General features: G+C 40.5%; 1 protein-coding gene across 2 annotated transcripts; it reads right to left on the bottom strand.

The window, feature by feature from the left end:
- Positions 1-2,505: 2,505 nt before the first annotated feature.
- LOC311084439 (beta-1,3-galactosyltransferase 2-like) lies at positions 2,506-17,247 on the bottom strand. 2 transcript variants are annotated; one of them, XM_084116449.1, is made up of 3 exons: positions 17,172-17,247; positions 5,590-5,655; positions 2,506-3,567 (listed from the first exon to the last, which is right to left on the bottom strand). In XM_084116449.1, the coding sequence occupies exons 2-3, from the start codon at positions 5,601-5,603 to the stop codon at positions 2,568-2,570; spliced, it is 1,014 nt and encodes a 337-aa protein (XP_083972575.1). In that variant the 5' UTR covers positions 5,604-5,655; positions 17,172-17,247; the 3' UTR covers positions 2,506-2,567. The 2 variants fall into 2 exon arrangements, with proteins under 2 accessions (XP_083972575.1, XP_083972576.1); XM_084116450.1 differs by lacking the exon at positions 5,590-5,655 and having other exon boundaries at positions 17,172-17,246.
- Positions 17,248-17,714: the final 467 nt, after the last annotated feature.

Genomic DNA, 17,714 nt, shown 5'->3' with positions numbered 1-17,714 from the left:
GAGTTCCGTGTCTTTATTAAACTCAACACATTATAATGATTTATTTGTCATCCACCCTCGATTAATTGGAATGGAATGTTTGTATTACTTGGCCCGCCCGACCTGCGGATTATCCGCGATCCGCGCAGCACTATACGGTTTGAGAATGGACACAAGCGGTAACAGCAATAGAACCATCACGGTGGGAAAAGTGTATCTGACCATGTGACTGTCTGTCCCGAGTTTTGTCGAGAGCCGGAGGCGGCACGAAATTTGACGGAGGCGGCCGCCTCATAATTCTCTATGCAGGAAAAACCCTGAACGTAACGCGTAAATGCGCTTAACTAGTGTAAATCAAGCAAGCTAGTATGCATAGGCCATGAAGTGTTGGCGAAATAACACATTAGGGGACCGGAGTGAATATGTAATTTTTTCCAGAAAACTTATTGCACAAAATAAAATCAAGCACTTTCAAGGACCTGTCTCTATGTAGGTTTATTTTCAAAAACTTTCCAGGGCCTTGAAAACATTTTTTCAGATTCACAAACTTTCAAGGATTTCAAGGACCCGTGGGAACCCTGTATATATATAAAACATGTCTGTAATTAGAGTAAAAATGATTGATAAACACGTCTTTGGTATGTAATTATAAATGGGTTTCTTGTTCATTATAATTATTTTCATATAAAAGCAACATAACTTAAATTACATCCAGTTTATTAGCAACACTGTGCACGAGCATGAATCCCGCAATATCCATCTTTGATCTCACAGGTGTCAAATTCACTGCGAGAAGAGAGAACTGTCCGTCTTGCCTGCGCTTTTTTCACTCCTCCTCTCACTGCAGCCGCCTACTCTCGACTACATTTAAGGCAAGGCAAGGCGCATCTCAAACAAGCCTATTCTTGATATAAAATAACTTCCCCTCCCTCTTGCAGCATCATCTATTCTCTGATGATGTGTTTACTGGCAGAAGGACGGGACAACCTGTCACTCACATGAGATCCACCAATAGTAAACCACAACAATCCAATCCAATCCAATCAATTCTTGGACAAAATCAAGTCCCGCCCTATATTTGTTATTGTTTCGACAAGCTGTTTCCAGGGGGGCAGCGTTTCATATTATGTTGAAGCTTCCCCGGGCGCCGCCATTGGCTAGCAGACCATCACCTGCTGTTAGCATCCCATTGACTCCCATTCATTTTGACGTCACTTTGACAGCGGATAACTTTACATCTGAGGCGTTTAAAGACTCCATTTGTCCATTAGCCTATTTATTTCTAAAGAAACACGAAAATGTATAAAAGCCTCCATTACCTTGTATCTTACGTTATGGCCCCGTAGATGCAGTTTTTGTAAAAATAGGCTAACGATTGCGTCATACCCATGCGACTCTCTGTCGCACGGTAGAGAGATTACAGTATGGACAGGAGGAGAAGCTCGCGGGCAATCGGGGGGACGTGGAGGCAAAATGGCAAAGTAATTCATTAGAATACTTAGCAAACGTTTCTCCTGCTCCTCGCTCATGGACACCTCCTACTCACACTCTCCGTCTCTGCAAGTTTCGGAAGGGAATTATTCAGATTTCTCTTGGCACGGCTACTAGAAGACAGACGGGTTGCTCACGTCACATCTACGTCGTCAAGCTCAGTTTGAGTCTGCGCAGTACGCTCAGCCATCAGGAAGTGAGTACTTCTAATTGACGTCACTTGTCTCCGTTGAATCCAATGGGGTCGCTGTGTCCAGTTTATATACTGTCAATGGCTGTTTCAGATGTAAGTCACAATTGGGAAGAAAAGACTATCGCAACTGTGCAATTTTTTTACTTAAAGTAAAAATAATTATATTACAGCAATAAAAATCTAATTAGCCTACATTACCACCGAGAATAATGGGAATAACAAAACAAAAAAAAACCCTCAAATATTAAATGTGTTACGAAAGATTCACTGGAGGCAATCTGGTTGAGAACCCAAACGCAACTTAAATAACAAAACAATTCAAAAACAAGATCAAACATAAAACAAAAGCGTGGCATTAAACTAAAAAACAAGAAACTAGATCTGGGACATAGAACAAACAGGACACAGGGCAACACAGGAACACCTGTGAACAATGATCAGACGATTAACCAATGACAAGACACATGGCAGGATCACATGACAAACAGGGAATCACATGACAAGACACAGAAACATGACAATGATAAGAAAACCCAAACCGTGACAAAATGGATGTATTAAGAGTCATATTTGCATATTGTTTTCATGTCAGTTCTCAAACAAAACTGTAAATCATCAGAGTAAATCAGCATAAATAATTTTTAAAAAATAATTTTTTACAGGTAACACTTGTTTAATTGTTCCTGAGGATATGTTCATGATGCAAATGGTTTCACTTGAAAGAAACAAAGAAAATGCTCTCACACCCACCCACACAAACACACACACACACACACACACACACACACACACACTTTTTATACACATTTTGTAAACTGATGTAAAGTGAACCAGTACACCAAAGTATAAGTTTTTTTCTTGCTGTCAGAAACATAATATGAGGAATATTCGGGATGTTTCCACCTCAGCATGGTTGGCTGGATGAATAAATATCTGTCCAATAAGAAGTCATCTGATTTGTGTTTTCTGTTTGTATTGCTATTAGTCTAGAATAGTAACAGCGATTGTACTGCAGTAGTCTCACCACAAACAGTTCGATGTTTGGCGGTTTGGTGGGGACGATACCTAAACGCTCCAAACACATTCCAAGATATGCATCCTCGATATATATGGGCTTAACTTCCCTTGCTCCCAGTAGAATCTTTTGTGGGAGGTCCATAGAAATGATGTAACACATGCCCAGAGGATATGAAGGAAATGTGTCCCTGGAGTACACGTTGTAGGGGAGAAAAAACCTGTTGGAAGGGTCTCGTATTACAATGCTGTCATCCCACACTAACCCGGTCATATAGTTGCGTTGTACTGCGTTCAAACTCACAAGCATATTTATTAGGTTGTTCATGTTGAGGAGCACGTCAGCGTCCACTTTCGCCGCGTAGGACGCCTGTTGACATTTTTCGCTGAGCCATTCCATCATCACCATGGTTTTAATGGTCAGATTCCTGTAGGAATCCTGGAAGTTGCTCTGCAGAAGGTCTTTGTATTGTTGGCTCTCATTCCGGAGTTTTTCCTGCAACATCTCTTCATCGTTTCCACTGTGTACGCCTATAAGAAACAGAACCAGCACCACTTTGTCCCCAAAAACCTTTTGTTTACCCCACGTCTTCCTGATGCCATTGCGTGCATCAACGTCCCCAGGGGGCACGGGGACAACTGCCACCAAGTAGGGCTTTTGTTGTTCACATATATCTGGCTGGTCAATGATGAATTCGTATTTTCTGGGGTAAGCAACATAGTAAATCCCTGATACTTCCTGAAAAAGTTCCTTGGATGGTCCTTCTGTCCTTTGCAACCAGTTTTTTTTCAAAGGGATGCAAGTGAGATAGAGCAGTAAAGATGTTCCTGAAACCAGGACACAAAGCAGTAACCCCTTCTTTAAGGACATCTTTGTGAACGAGGTACAACTGAAAGAGCACAAAAAGAGACTAGGTCAATGACAACTTTTACATTTAATGAAAGAAAAATTACATTTAACTAGATTAAAAAGTTAGTCGAGACAAACTTTAAGTTGGCTTGAGAAAGTTTGGACCAGAAAGTTTGAATTAAGTTTAAAGTAGTTTGACTCCGCCCACACGCTGTTCTGATTGGCTGTGGCGTCTCACAGTCGCGTCGCGTCTAGTGTGGACAGACACACTGCCTGTCGCTGGAATTTTATCGCGTCGCGTGTAGTTAGGACACGGTGTAAATTAGTTTAAAGTAGTTTAAAGTTTAAAGTAGTTTGAAGTTTAGATTAGTTTAAAGTTTAAAGTAGTTTGATGTTTAAAGTAGTTTAAAGTTTAAAGTATAGTTTGAAGTAGTTTAAAGTTGCTAGGGTGTTTCTAGTGGGTTGCTAAGGTGTTCTGGGTGGTTGCTAGGCAGTTGCTATGGTGTTCTGGGTGGTTGCTATGGTGTTGCTAGGTGGTTGCTAGGGTATTCTGGGTGGTTGCTATGGTGTTGCTAGGCGGTTGCTATGGTATTTTGGGTGGTTGCTAGGCGGTTGCTAGGGTATTTTGGGTGGTTGCTAGGGTGTTCTGGGTGGTTGCTATGGTATTTTGGGTGGTTGCTAGGTGGTTGCTAGGGTATTTTGGGTGGTTGCTAGGGTGTTCTGGGTGGTTGCTAGGCGGTTGCTAGGCGGTTGCTATGGTGTTCTGGGTGGTTACTAGGGTGTTGCTAGGAGGTTGCTAAGGTATTTTGGGTGGTTGCTAGGGTTTTCTGGGTGGTTGCTAGGCGGTTGCTATAGTGTTCTGGGTGGTTGCTAGGGTGTTGCAAGGTGGTTGCTATGGTATTCTGGGTGGTTGCTAGGGTGTTGCTAGGCGGTTGCTAAGGTATTTTGGGTGGTTGCTAGTGTGTTCTGGGTGGTTGCTAGGCGGTTGCTAGGGTGTTCTGGGTGGTTGCTAGGGTGTTCTGGTGGTTGCTAGATTGTTGCTAGGCAGTTGCTAGGGTGTTCTGGGTGGTTGCTATGGTGTTGCTAGGGCATTCAGGGCGGTTGCTAAGGTATTCTGGGTTGTTGCTATGGTGTTACTAGGTGGTTGGTAGTTGTTACAGATGGTTACTATGGAGTTTTTATAGAGTTCTTAGCATGATCTTGGCATGATTTAGCACTAAACTAATCGCTATTAGCATGTAGCTATTCACTGCTAGCATGTGTAGCATGTTGGAAGTGCTGTTTGCTAGCATGAGTCAAAAGAGCCAAACCTCATCTCTATACGATGTTCTGATATAGAGATATAGGTCTTGCAAAATATATAGGTTGCTAGGGTACTCAAGTTTGGTTGCTATGGAGTTGCTTGGGAGCTGGAAGCTTTACACTTAAGAAGTTTAAAGTAGTTTGAAGTTTAAAGTGATTAAAATTTATATTGTTTTTACCTCTACACAACCACGTCCAAGTGATCTGAGGGCGCGCGCGCTTCCTGGTGTGTGACGTGTGCGCGCATTCTGGCTTAGTCTGCGCAAGAGCCTGAAAGCGCCGGACGTGATCTCGGATGTGTACAAGAGGTAAAAACGATATAAATACTGTTCGTTTTCTCACACAAACCGCTCGTTTCGTGTCTTAGGCCATCAATGTGTACTTACGATGGGGAATTGTTTAATTTGGACTCTGTTTATGCTCACTCTGCATGCTCTTTGAGATAGTGACCATAGACCTGCATTATATGACTGACAGACAAGAACGGTTTGACCTAAAAATATCAAAATTGAAACTACTGTGGAAAAAAAGACACCTACATCTTGGATGCCCTTGAGGTAAGCTAAAACATACCAAAATTTAATTTCAAAGTGAACTATCCCTTTAATGATGGCGTAACCATCAAGTAAAAAGAAATAAATTATTTGCATGTTGCACTTTGAATGTGTTGAAAATAATATTTTATTTTATTCTTGAATGCCATTACGTTTTGGGGAAGTACCACATGATGTTATCTGATTATTTTAAGAAACGAACTGACCTTTTCACAGTCATGAGGGTCTGCAGGGGTCACACCGTTGTCATGTTGCCGAACCTTTATCTTTATCTGAAGATAGACATGAGACTGTCAGGTGTTAAACAGTAAACTTAACCCTGCATTTGAGATGATGGCTGAAATCCAGTGCCTCTCATTTAAAACCCAAGGTATCGAGTTTGACGACATATAGACCTTATTCACAGCAGAGTCATCTTTGATTTTTAACAGGAATGAAAGTGAGGCTATGAGGGATAGACAGACATACATCTCTTCAGTTGGTTGCACTGTTATTTAATGTGTTTTTGGATTGTTCTACTGATGAAACACTGCAAAAATATATTTCCAAGAAATTTCAGAAGACAAAAAACTCCAGACAATATGAGCTGTGGAAAATGATAAGTGATATAGGAGATTTATACAGCTTTTTACAGCAGATGCCATTGAAAACATGTTAAGTTTATCCCTCACAGCCTTGCTTTCATACCTAAACGTTCTAAACGGTCTAGGGTGAATACAGGTAAAGTTGGACATTTTTCTCGCACAGTATGTCTTTGGTTTCATGTTAAAATATGTTCCAAATGACTTCCTCATACTAAACCATTTGAAGTAGAGATCTTGACAACAACATACAGGTTCCTCTTTTTTTTTGTATAAAAACTTGTTCATATTCATATATTTTCCAAGCATTTCATGCAATGAACTAACCTTTATTGTCAAAGTGGGACACCTAGTTCTTTTAACTTTTAATTGTATTGATGTTTTATAAATAAACAATGTATTTTGAAGAACAAATACAGCACACAAAAAGTCGATCCTTTATCAAATATCTTCATTTCTCTTTTTAGACTGATTTTCCCTAATTGCTGGCCCTGACCTTTTGTCTTCATTTCCTGGATTCTGAAATGATTTATTATTTTATCAGTAGGCAAGTTGTACAATAAGCAAATTTTAAGAGCAAATTACACATTACATATGAACTTAATCATGTAGACTTACCGAGAACTAAAAAAAAATTCGTATTTTGACCAAAATTATGACCTACAATTTACGCAAAAAAATAATAAAAATAAACCATTCGCCATTCCCGTTACATTCTCACATACTAATTCAAAGCGCTGTAATCTTGACAACCCCGCTACTTAAACCAGACCACATGTTTCTTCCTTTACTAATGCGCACTGTAAAGTACGGCAAAAACAAAACAAAAAACTGTCATGTGAATTAAACTCTCGAAATGAGGAAAATAAATATATCTGCTTACATCAGTCCGCGGTTTACGGAAGCACACCTGGTGAACAGCTGTGAAACGCGTTAATACCTGATGGCTGCGATTCACTCCGGCCGTTTCGACAGCCAGCGGCACAATAACAGAAATATTCAATAAAGTATGCCAGTCGATTCTTATGGCAGCAAACAGGATCCTCTGTTTAAGACAAAACAACAGGTGTGCCCTCACCTCTATAGCCACACCCGCTCACCTTAGACTATTTTGCTCCTTCATTTGCCAAAGTAGGACACTTGACTAGATCTTTTAAATACATAATTTAATTGTAAAAGCGAATCTCTTTAAGTTAATATGGGATATCCTTCGATCACTTCGATGCCTTTAAAAAAATTACTAGGCCTAATTACATTTTTAGACTACATTTAATTTAACTTTTTTTTTCTTGACAGCTTTTTTATGCAATTTGTTGTACAAAAATAATAAAATAAATAATAATAATAATAATAATTAAAAACTGAAGTATGGTAGGCCTATTTGAAATATGTATGTTTGAGCATCAAATTGTGATCATCATCGTTAATTATTAACACAATCTCTACATTAACAGCATCCTCAGAGTTTCAGAACAGCATGAAACATTCCAATCAAAATCAGAATGAGAACAGACAACATACATATTTGTCAGTGTATATAGCCTATATTTATAGCCTAATCAAAATTTTTGGCTGTAGGCTACATATATCAACAACCAAGATTAGATGGCGTCCTGTTTGTTTAGCAGAGCTTTGCTGCCTTCTAGTGGCTTTAAAGCACTTAAGTATAGCTGATAGAAAATCCAAAATCAAGTTCCTGTTCTGACTCTTAAAGGTACAGTATGTTGTTCCGAAACAGAGTAAAATATGTGCAAACACTTCCTTTCTTTTAACAATGGCCACTTAAATTCATTTATGATTTACCAGAGTTTGCAAGGCTGTTTTTGTGGGGGATAGACCCCTTTATTAATGCAAGTTTATCTTAGAAGAACAGACACTGCTATTGCTTCCCTGACAGTGATCACTCACTTTGTTAGACCCTCGGTCACCTAAACACCTACTGAATATGCCTATAAGATCCCAAAGCAGTCTTCACCATCCCCAGTCATGTGACCTTTGACTTTCACTATGGCCGTTAGTTGTACCGCTTAAATAAGTTCTGCTATTAACTCTGAGTGGGATATTGGTTTCCCATCTGCGTTTTAAAAATTTCTTTGCGCCCATGTTTTGGCAAAGTGGTGTAGGCTACTACACAATGAGCATACTTAGAATCTGTGTAAATTGTTACTGCTTTATCTTTTGAAAGTATTTGTAGTGGGTTTTCTTCTGCGTTGTGTTTGATTTTAAAGAAAGAGATCCCACACAATGATGTACTTTTGTTTTTCTTTACTCTCAGCCAGTGGTGGACAGTAACAAAGTACATTTACTTGAGTACTGTACTTAAGTACACTTTTTGAGTATCTGTTCTTTACTTGAGTATTATCTTTTCTGGAAACTTTGTACTTTAACTTCACTACATTTGAAAGACAAATATCATACTTTTTACTCCACTACATTTCTGTCAAGGTCCTTGAGTAGAAAGTAGTAACATCAGTCAGGGGATGATTTTGGTTTGGAAATGAAAGTCGGGTTGACGTCAAAACCCGACGTCATATTTAGGTCAAAACCCGACGTCAGATTTACGTCAAAACCCGACGTCGGACAGACGTTGGATTTTGGTTGGAAATGAAAGTCGGGTTGACGTCAAAGCCAAAAAACTAAGCCAAGGGCACTATTTGAGGGAACAGCCATTTGGGTGTCCGAAACCATTGTAGACGTTATTGAGTGCACTTATTCAATCTCATATTCAATCCCACTACTGGAACTGTGTTCTAGAAATAAATGTGATATTGATATGAGGGCAGGCAGACATAGATTCAGAGGCATAAGGTACTGTATTACATTCAGCAATGCAACAATAATAAAACAATGCATTGACATTTACTTTTTACTTTTGATACTTAAGTACTTTTAAAAACGAGTACTTCTGTACTTTTACTTAAGTAAGAATCGGTCTTTACAACTTTTACTTGTAACGGAGTAATATTTGACCAGTAGTATCTGTACTTTCACTCAAGTAAGGAAGTTGTGTACTTTGTCCACCTCTGCTCTCAGCCTCACTGTGTCTGTGTCAAAAGAAATAACAGACACGATCACACTTAAGCACAGGTAATTGGCATTTCTGGTCTAGCCGTGCCTCTCGCCACGACATCCAGTGAAAGAGAGAGCGCGCACGCAAATTGCATCAGCATTCCCCTCACGCATGACGAAGCTTACGTAATAGTGCTTCCTTAATTTAGTGCAGAAATATTTATCAAGAATGAAACCAAAAACAATACAAAAAAAATAAGAAATATACATGTATGAAGAATTGAAAACAATGCAAATTATTAAGTTTATGATCACATGACCATTGACAACTGTGCAACTTCCAAAACAAATGTTTTCAAAATAAGATTCCCATAAAATAATACTGTTATTGATTAAATTATAGCAATAATCTAGTGTAACAACATACACTCGTCACATTCACCCCCACTGTTTTACGCTAGATTATTGGACAGGTCATCCACTTGACATATCGGTGATGTCATTTCACATAAACCACCTTAGGTTATACAGCTCTAAAGCCATCTTGTTTAAGATTCAGATAAATCAAGGGTAGCTAATCCCCAATCTACCATTCGAAAAACCATGCCATATACATAGTTTCAAATATGACATACACCAATAAATCACTTTTCTTACACTAATTGTTTGTTTTAAACAACTTAATGTATGACAGATCATGAAAGATCATGCCACCTCTGACAGATCGACAGATGCACACTCAATCAAAAACACTTTGAGAAAAAAAAATATATATACAGTGAGGAAAATAAGTATTTGAACACCCTGCTATTTTGCAAGTTCTCCCACTTAGAAATCATGGAGGGGTCTGAAATTGTCATCGTAGGTGCATGTCCACTGTGAGAGACATAATCTAAAAAAAAAAATCCAGAAATCACAATGTATGATTTTTTAACTATTTATTTATATGATACAGCTGCAAATAAGTATTTGAACACCTGAGAAAATCAATGTTAATATTTGGTACAGTAGCCTTTGTTTGCAATTACAGAGGTCAAACGTTTCCTGTAGTTTTTCACCAGGTTTGCACACACTGCAGGAGGGATTTTGGCCCACTCCTCCACACAGATCTTCTCTAGATCAGTCAGGTTTCTGGGCTGTCGCTGAGAAACACGGAGTTTGAGCTCCCTCCAAAGATTCTCTATTGGGTTTAGGTCTGGAGACTGGCTAGGCCACGCCAGAACCTTGATATGCTTCTTACAGAGCCCCTCCTTGGTTATCCTGGCTGTGTGCTTCGGGTCATTGTCATGTTGGAAGACCCAGCCTCTACCCATCTTCAATGCTCTAACTGAGGGAAGGAGGTTGTTCCCCAAAATCTCGCAACACATGGCCCCGGTCATCCTCTCCTTAATACAGTGCAGTCGCCCTGTCCCATGTGCAGAAAAACACCCCAAAGCATGATGCTACCACCCCCATGCTTCACAGTAGGGATGGTGATCTTGGGATGGTACTCATCATTCTTCTTCCTCCAAACACGTTTAGTGGAATTATGACCAAAAAGTTATATTTTGGTCTCATCTGACCACATGACTTTCTCCCATGACTCCTCTGGATCATCCAAATGGTCATTGGCAAACTTAAGACGGGCCTTGACATGTGCTGGTTTAAGCAGGGGAACCTTCCGTGCCATGCATGATTTCAAACCATGACGTCTATACACTATAGTGTATTACCAACAGTAACCTTGGAAACGGTGGTCCCAGCTCTTTTCAGGTCATTGACCAGCTCCTCCCGTGTAGTTCTGGGCTGATTTCTCACCTGTCTTAGGATCATTGAGACCCCACGAGGTGAGATCTTGCATGGAGCCCCAGTCCGAGGGAGACTGACAGTCATGTTTAGCTTCTTCCATTTTCTAATGATTGCTCCAACAGTGGACCTTTTTTCACCAAGCTGCTTGGCAATTTCCCCGTAGCCCTTTCCAGCCTTGTGGAGGTGTACAATTTTGTCTCTAGTGTCTTTGGACAGCTCTTTGGTCTTGGCCATGTTAGTAGTTGGATTCTTACTGATTGTATGGGGTGGACAGGTGTCTTTATGCAGCTAACGACCTCAAACAGGTGCATCTAATTTAGGATAATAAATGGAGTGGAGGTGGACATTTTAAAGGCAGACTAACAGGTCTTTGAGGGTCAGAATTCTAGCTGATAGACAGGTGTTCAAATACTTATTTGCAGCTGTATCATACAAATAAATAGTTAAAAAATCATATATTGTGATTTCTGTTTTTTTTTTTTTAGATTATGTCTCTCACAGTGGACATGCACCTAAGATGACAATTTCAGACCCCTCCATGATTTCCAAGTGGGAGAACTTGCAAAATAGCAGGGTGTTCAAATACTTATTTTCCTCACTGTATATCAAACTTCCAGAACAGGATAAACTCTTTGAGTTGACATTGTTTGAATCAATCTACTCACAGGTCTAATAAGTCTACCAAATCTTGTATATAATTTCTGCTGTTCACCAGGCTGTTCTCTTAAAGCTTGACAAGAAACCGAATCACGTTCAGATGAACTTACAGAGATGTCTCGCACTACCACTGAAATGTCACCATCATGATCATTTACAGGCACGACAATTGGAGATACAGAGACTTCAGTCTGAACATCTGACACAAATGATGTTCCAGCAATTGATGCGAAGCACAAAGACGCTGAAGGATCAGACATTCTCTCAGAAATATCATGACACTCCATCCCTTCAACCTATTCAATTTGATTCCCCACTTCATGATCACAAATCTCATGCTCACCACTGTCAATCATGTCATCATTCAATTCACCACTGGCAGTCCCTGCAACTTCGTCTAGATTAGTAATCCATTGAGAAATTCGGTCTGTAGTATCACTCTTCTGACAATCAGTATGTGACAAATCACACTCTGAACTCAAATCACACTCTGAACTCACAGAATCATCCCAAGCAGGCAATGGTAAGAAGTTCACCGGCATCAACAAGTTTCGATGAACAGTTTTGGTACGACCATTAACAGGGTGGCGAATCTTGTACGTGTTCAAAGAAAAGTTCTTACTGATCACAATATACACCGTGGTTTCCCAACGATCAGCTAATTTCCTCTTTCCCTTTTCTCCTTTGTTTGCCAGAAGGACCCGATCACCCAACTCCAATGAATGACCCTTGCACTTGCGATTATAATATTCAGCTTGTTTACTCAGCTGCTGATGCGCATTCAGTTGTGCAAGTGACATTGCCTCCTTTAAATCCTTCCCCAGAGACTGGACATATTTACTCACATCAACAGTCCCATCATCCAAAATTACACTCTCAAACAAAACATCTACAGGCAATCTCAGAGTACGGCCAAACATCAAAAAGAAAGGTGGGTAGCCAGTTGTCTCATGTCTAGTGCAATTGTACGAAAAAGTCCGTGTGTTCAGCATCTGAGGCCGAGCAGCTTTAGACCTCGGAGGCAGGGACCTTATCATGTCACCAAGAGTACGATTAAACCTTTCAGTTTGACCGTTACCCATAGGGTGATAGGGCGTGGTACGAGATTTGGTAACACTTGACAACTTCAACATTTCAGCAATCAAAGAACTTTCAAAATTTGCACCCTTATCTGAATGGATCCGTCCTGGGAACCCATATACACAAAAAAAATTGTTCCACAGAACCCGGGCAACAGACTTCGCAGTTTGATTCGGACAGACATACGCACACGCAAGTTTTGTGAAGTGGTCGGTTACTACCAACACATCAGCCGATTTGTTATTGACATCCTCAGCTGACCAGAAATCGATACAAACCAACTCAAGCGGCGCTGTAGTGGTTATTGACACAAGTGGAGCTCTGGCCTCAGGCTCAGGAGTCTTACTCAACACACATCTCTTACACTGCATCACATACAGTTTAGTGTCTTTCTCCATAGAATACCAGTAAAATCTTTGCCTCGCTAGCCAAAGAGTGCGGTGCTGGCCCTGATGACCTGCGTCATCATGCACCCCTTTTAGGACCAAGCCTCTCAAAGCTGCTGGAATGACATACTGAAAAGTATTTTTCTTGGTTGTCGGATTCTTAGACACACAGTAAAGTATACCTAACCTGATTTTGAATTTTCCCCATTGTCTGAGTGTTCGCACAGTTTCTTTTGACTCACTGACTTTCTCCTAGATGGTCGTCTACCTCGCTCCATAAAGAACCTCACCCTACTTATGACCGGATCATGACATTGCTTGTCAAGTAAATCTGCCTGGGTAAGTTTATCGAGTGAGCACTGCCCCGCATCCTCCAAACCCCTTAAATGCTGCACATAAGCCACTGCTCTAACAGCTGCTCCTTCCTCCCAGTGACGGTGAGAGCGGAGTACAGCTGACTTCTCTTCACAGGACACCCGCCCCCCAGCCAAACTCTGAACCATGTTAGTGACCTCATGACACTTCTGCAACCCAGATATTTTCTCCATAGCTACACTCTTTTGTATGTTCACAGGACAAATGAAACATATCCTGAACCCGCTCAACCTCAAGTGCATCTGCTTCGTGCCTCAATATATCATAAGGCGTTCTGGTAAGTCTGTGCAAGATCTTGGGAGTAGCAAAAGGTTCCCGGCTCAAGGCATCAGCCACCACGTTTTTTGGTCCAGGAATGTACTGTATGTCAAATTCAAAAGGAGCCAAGTTCGCAACCCACCTGTACTCACAGGCATCAAGCTTTGGTTTGGAGTGCTGTTGTCAGTTACTGGTGTGGCAGTTTCTGACTGAGAAGAAGACACAGAAGATGATTCACTGTTAGGCTCAAATACTTTGGCTGTTTGTTGGCACGTAACTTGCTTAGTGGCTTTCTGTTCCCTTAGCATCTCATCTAATCGCTCTTGGACCTCAGACGCGGTCCATGACTGTGCAGATTTGCTTTTGAACACCAAAGAGAGTTCCTTATCAGGACAGTGTTGAATAAATATTACAGCCAGTTCTTTGCTCCGATTTTCCAAGGTTCTGCCCTCCTCCCTAAGGCTCCGCTCAGCCACCTCAGCTGCTTTGTTTAATCTTATCCAATAGTCCAAAGGGCTTTCATTGGAATAAGGTTTCAAATGAAATATAGTTGATCACATCATTTCAGTGATTCCAGTAGCTCAGGGATGCCTTTAGCTGATATAGTAAAAATCAGCTAAAGGCATCCCTGAGCTACTGGAATCACATAAATGATGTCTCAAGACTGTGAAAACCGCGTCTACAGTCGGGGTTACCAGTCTATTACTCAGCCAGACTTTTATGATATCCCTGGCCCTCCCCATTAGTCTGTTCATCACCCCAACTCTGTCAGAATCTGCCACTTCTTTTTTGTTAAGATACACTCGCATCAATTCTTCCCACTCCATCATGGAGCACTTCTCTGTACCATCTCCACGATAATACGGCGGTGAGGAAACTTCAGACTTCAGTACCAAATTTAACTTGGAAGCATCTATAATGGTTGCATTCGATACTTTTGTGTCAGAAATGTTAGTGGCATCTGCAAAACAACCACTAGATGGCAAACTTGAACGTCCAGTCTGCAACAGGGTGTCCCTGATGGCTTCGCCAATTTCAGAACCAATTTGTCTAACGAGGTCACTCATTTCATTTGTAAGTCCTGATTCAACATTAGTATACTCTGGTTTGACCGGTTTTGCGATGGGACAACAGCACATGTCTGGCCTAGTATCACCCGATGATCTAACTGCTTTACCCCTCCCAGTGCTTGTATACTCAGGACCCATAAACTGGAAATCTCTGTCAGGTGTGGCCAGTAATACACCTCTTCCTCTACCAGCCATCATTACACTTTGATCAAATGCTAACCTTTACTCGTTTGCCACACTTATCACCCTCAATTTCTCAATACACTTTGAAATAACTTTGAAAAATAACTGAATTTGAAAAATTTAAATGAAGTTAAATATCTATCACTTTATCTCTGAAATAATTTTCCCTTAAAAAATAAAAATAAAAAACAAGCAAAAAAAAAAAAAAAATTAACCAATTTCAAAATAGTCACTAATTAAATACTCCAACCATGCAGAAGATGACACAGTCCCCGCAGACGATGCAGATTATTCACGACGACGACAGTCCCAGCAGAAGATACAGATTATTCAGGACGACACAGTCCCAGCAGAAGATGCACGCTTGCAGCATCCCAGATGGTCAGCAATCAGCGAACCAAACGACGGGTCAGCGGCACCAATTTGTAGTGGGTTTTCTTCTGCGTTGTGTTTGATTTTAAAGAAAGAGATCCCACACAATAATGTACTTTTGTTTTTCTTTACTCTCAGCCTCACTGTGTCTGTGTCAAAAGAAATAACAGACACGCCTCTCGCCACGACATCCAGCGAAAGAGAGAGCGCGCACGCAAATTGCATTCCCCTCACGCATGACGAAGCTTACGGGAACGCAAAAGTTTTGAGAGGGAACGCAAATAACTTTGCGAGGGAACGCAAAGTTTCTCGGGGGAACGCAAAAGATTAAAAAAAATAAAATAAAAAAAATCTCTCAACCTACAAATATTTCCACCACCACGTCCCTTTAGGCAGGGCCCCTGGGCACTATACCTCAAAAGCCGCTGGCAACGCTGTAACGTCTCTGCTTTGGGGTGTGTCTGTTGCGAGTGTGTTTAATCAAAGTTTTTTTCAACACACGGACAGTATAATCATCAGCGATGCACGCGATTACATTTAGAAATAGACAAGATTTGTTTCCAAATGCACCAAGCAAAAATCCTGAACAAAACTTTTATAAACCCAGCCAATATAATCACAATGAACACATCCAAAATAAAATCTTTAACATATAACAACTGCAAAGTGTCTAATTTGTAAACAAAATGATTTACGCACTAAATCCAGCATAACTCCGGCACAATTTGCATATTTTTAAACTCTCAAAACAGACGTCACATCCCGAACCTCACAGCAATTGGCTGACGACCGCGTTTTTGGCTTGATATTTGCATAAAGTCGAGAACTGCCCAACATTTTGACGCTCTCGGTCGCTCTCAACGCTTTCTCCGGTCCGCTGTCAATCCCAAAATGCACTGCGCGAGCGTGAAGCTTGACTTCCATAGGAATGAATTGAAAACGCTCGCTCCGCTCCGCTCGCACCGTGCCAGTGGACATGCACCGTTAGGGCTGCAGCATGTCCCCCGCTAGCGGCGCTAGCGCCGGCGGTACCATCTGAGATGCTAGTGTTACCGTCTCCACAGTTAGCTCCGGCTTCGTCAGACTCAGTGCTGCTAGTGATCGCAATTCCCGTGATATTCTCGCAAAAAACTAGTGATGTTCTCACAAAAAAACTTTCGATCCCTGGAAAATTTTGAATTGTAGCTAAACGTTTAACGTTCTTGTCTTTCTTTAACTTTCTTTTTGCAAAACCACTCAATTGACGTCTGTCCATTTTGGATTTAGATTCATTTTCTGTTGCCACATTTGTGCGTAGGGGAGACCGGGGACAGTTGCAACACATTTCTCTCAGTTAGAGACTATTTGGACTAGACCCACCAAATTTGTATATATTAAACTTGCATCTGTCTGCTAATTACCCATACCATTTAAAGATGATTATATATGACATATCGTTCACAGTATTTATTTGAATGGAAGAAGTCAGATGTTGCAACTGACCCCGACCCAGGGGACGGTTGCAACACGTTAAAAATACCTATTTTTTTTATTTTAGCTTTTTGTCTCAATGAGCATATAATTCTGAAAATATTAACTGTTTTAGGCCTACTATAATATTATAGTATTATTTATTTCAATAATATTATTGTAGCCTATAATTTATTTTAGTCATATTTATCAAATAACAGTTATTGTTTTTTTTGTTTATGTGTAGAACATAGGCCTACATATATTCAGTGTGCAGGTGTTACAGATGCTATTCAGTCTCTCCATATTTCAGTGTCAGACAGGAAGAATTGAACAATTTGCAATGCAACAAACCTTTATTAAACATGCAATTTATAACTTGTTGTAACTGTCCCAAACCCTATCAGCTATGACAGAACATCATGTGCCTGCTAGACACACTGACTTTGACACATGCTAACCATGTCACTTAGAAGTCAACAAAACAATAATTCAAACTAAGTAAGTTTAGATTAATTCATACAAAATGTCTGGACAGTATGACAAAAAGTATATCTCATGAAAAAATTTACTTTCATACCTCCAAAACAAGTTTTGTTCAATAAATGCAGCAGCAAATGTTGAATATGTTTACTGTCTTCTTGGTGGGGGGAGGGTCTAACTGTGCATGTACAGTGTGAGTGTCATCACTCTAGCTTGTTTCTGATCGGAGAAAAATGACATGTTGCAACCATCCCCATGTTGCAACTGTCCCCGGTCTCCCCTACTTGTTGTGGACCAACTCAACTCTGACAGATTGGGGAGGGAGGGGGGAGTGATAGTGGTCATGTAATCTTTATTTATTTATTATTATTATTGTTAAATTAGTGTTCATAAACGAGTTATGTATGGTCTTTCAAGAATTTCAAGTTAATAATATAACAATTTACGAAAAATATTTTTAAAGCTTGTGTCATGTGGTGCCCCCCCTAGTGGTTGTGAATGGTTGGTGCCCCTGAGCATTGGCCCAAGTGCCCTTATGAATAATCTGGCTCTGCCTTTGGGGCTCCGTAGAAAACACCATCAGAAGGTTTTGAGCAAGACCCATCTACATAGGCTACTCTCCCCTCATCCAGGGGCGTAT

This window comes from Abramis brama, assembly GCF_963993115.1.
Source record: "Abramis brama genome assembly, chromosome: 6".
Lineage (NCBI taxonomy): Eukaryota > Metazoa > Chordata > Actinopteri > Cypriniformes > Leuciscidae > Abramis > Abramis brama.
Note: the sequence above shows the minus strand (reverse complement) of the source record. Positions and strands in the feature narration are given on the sequence as shown.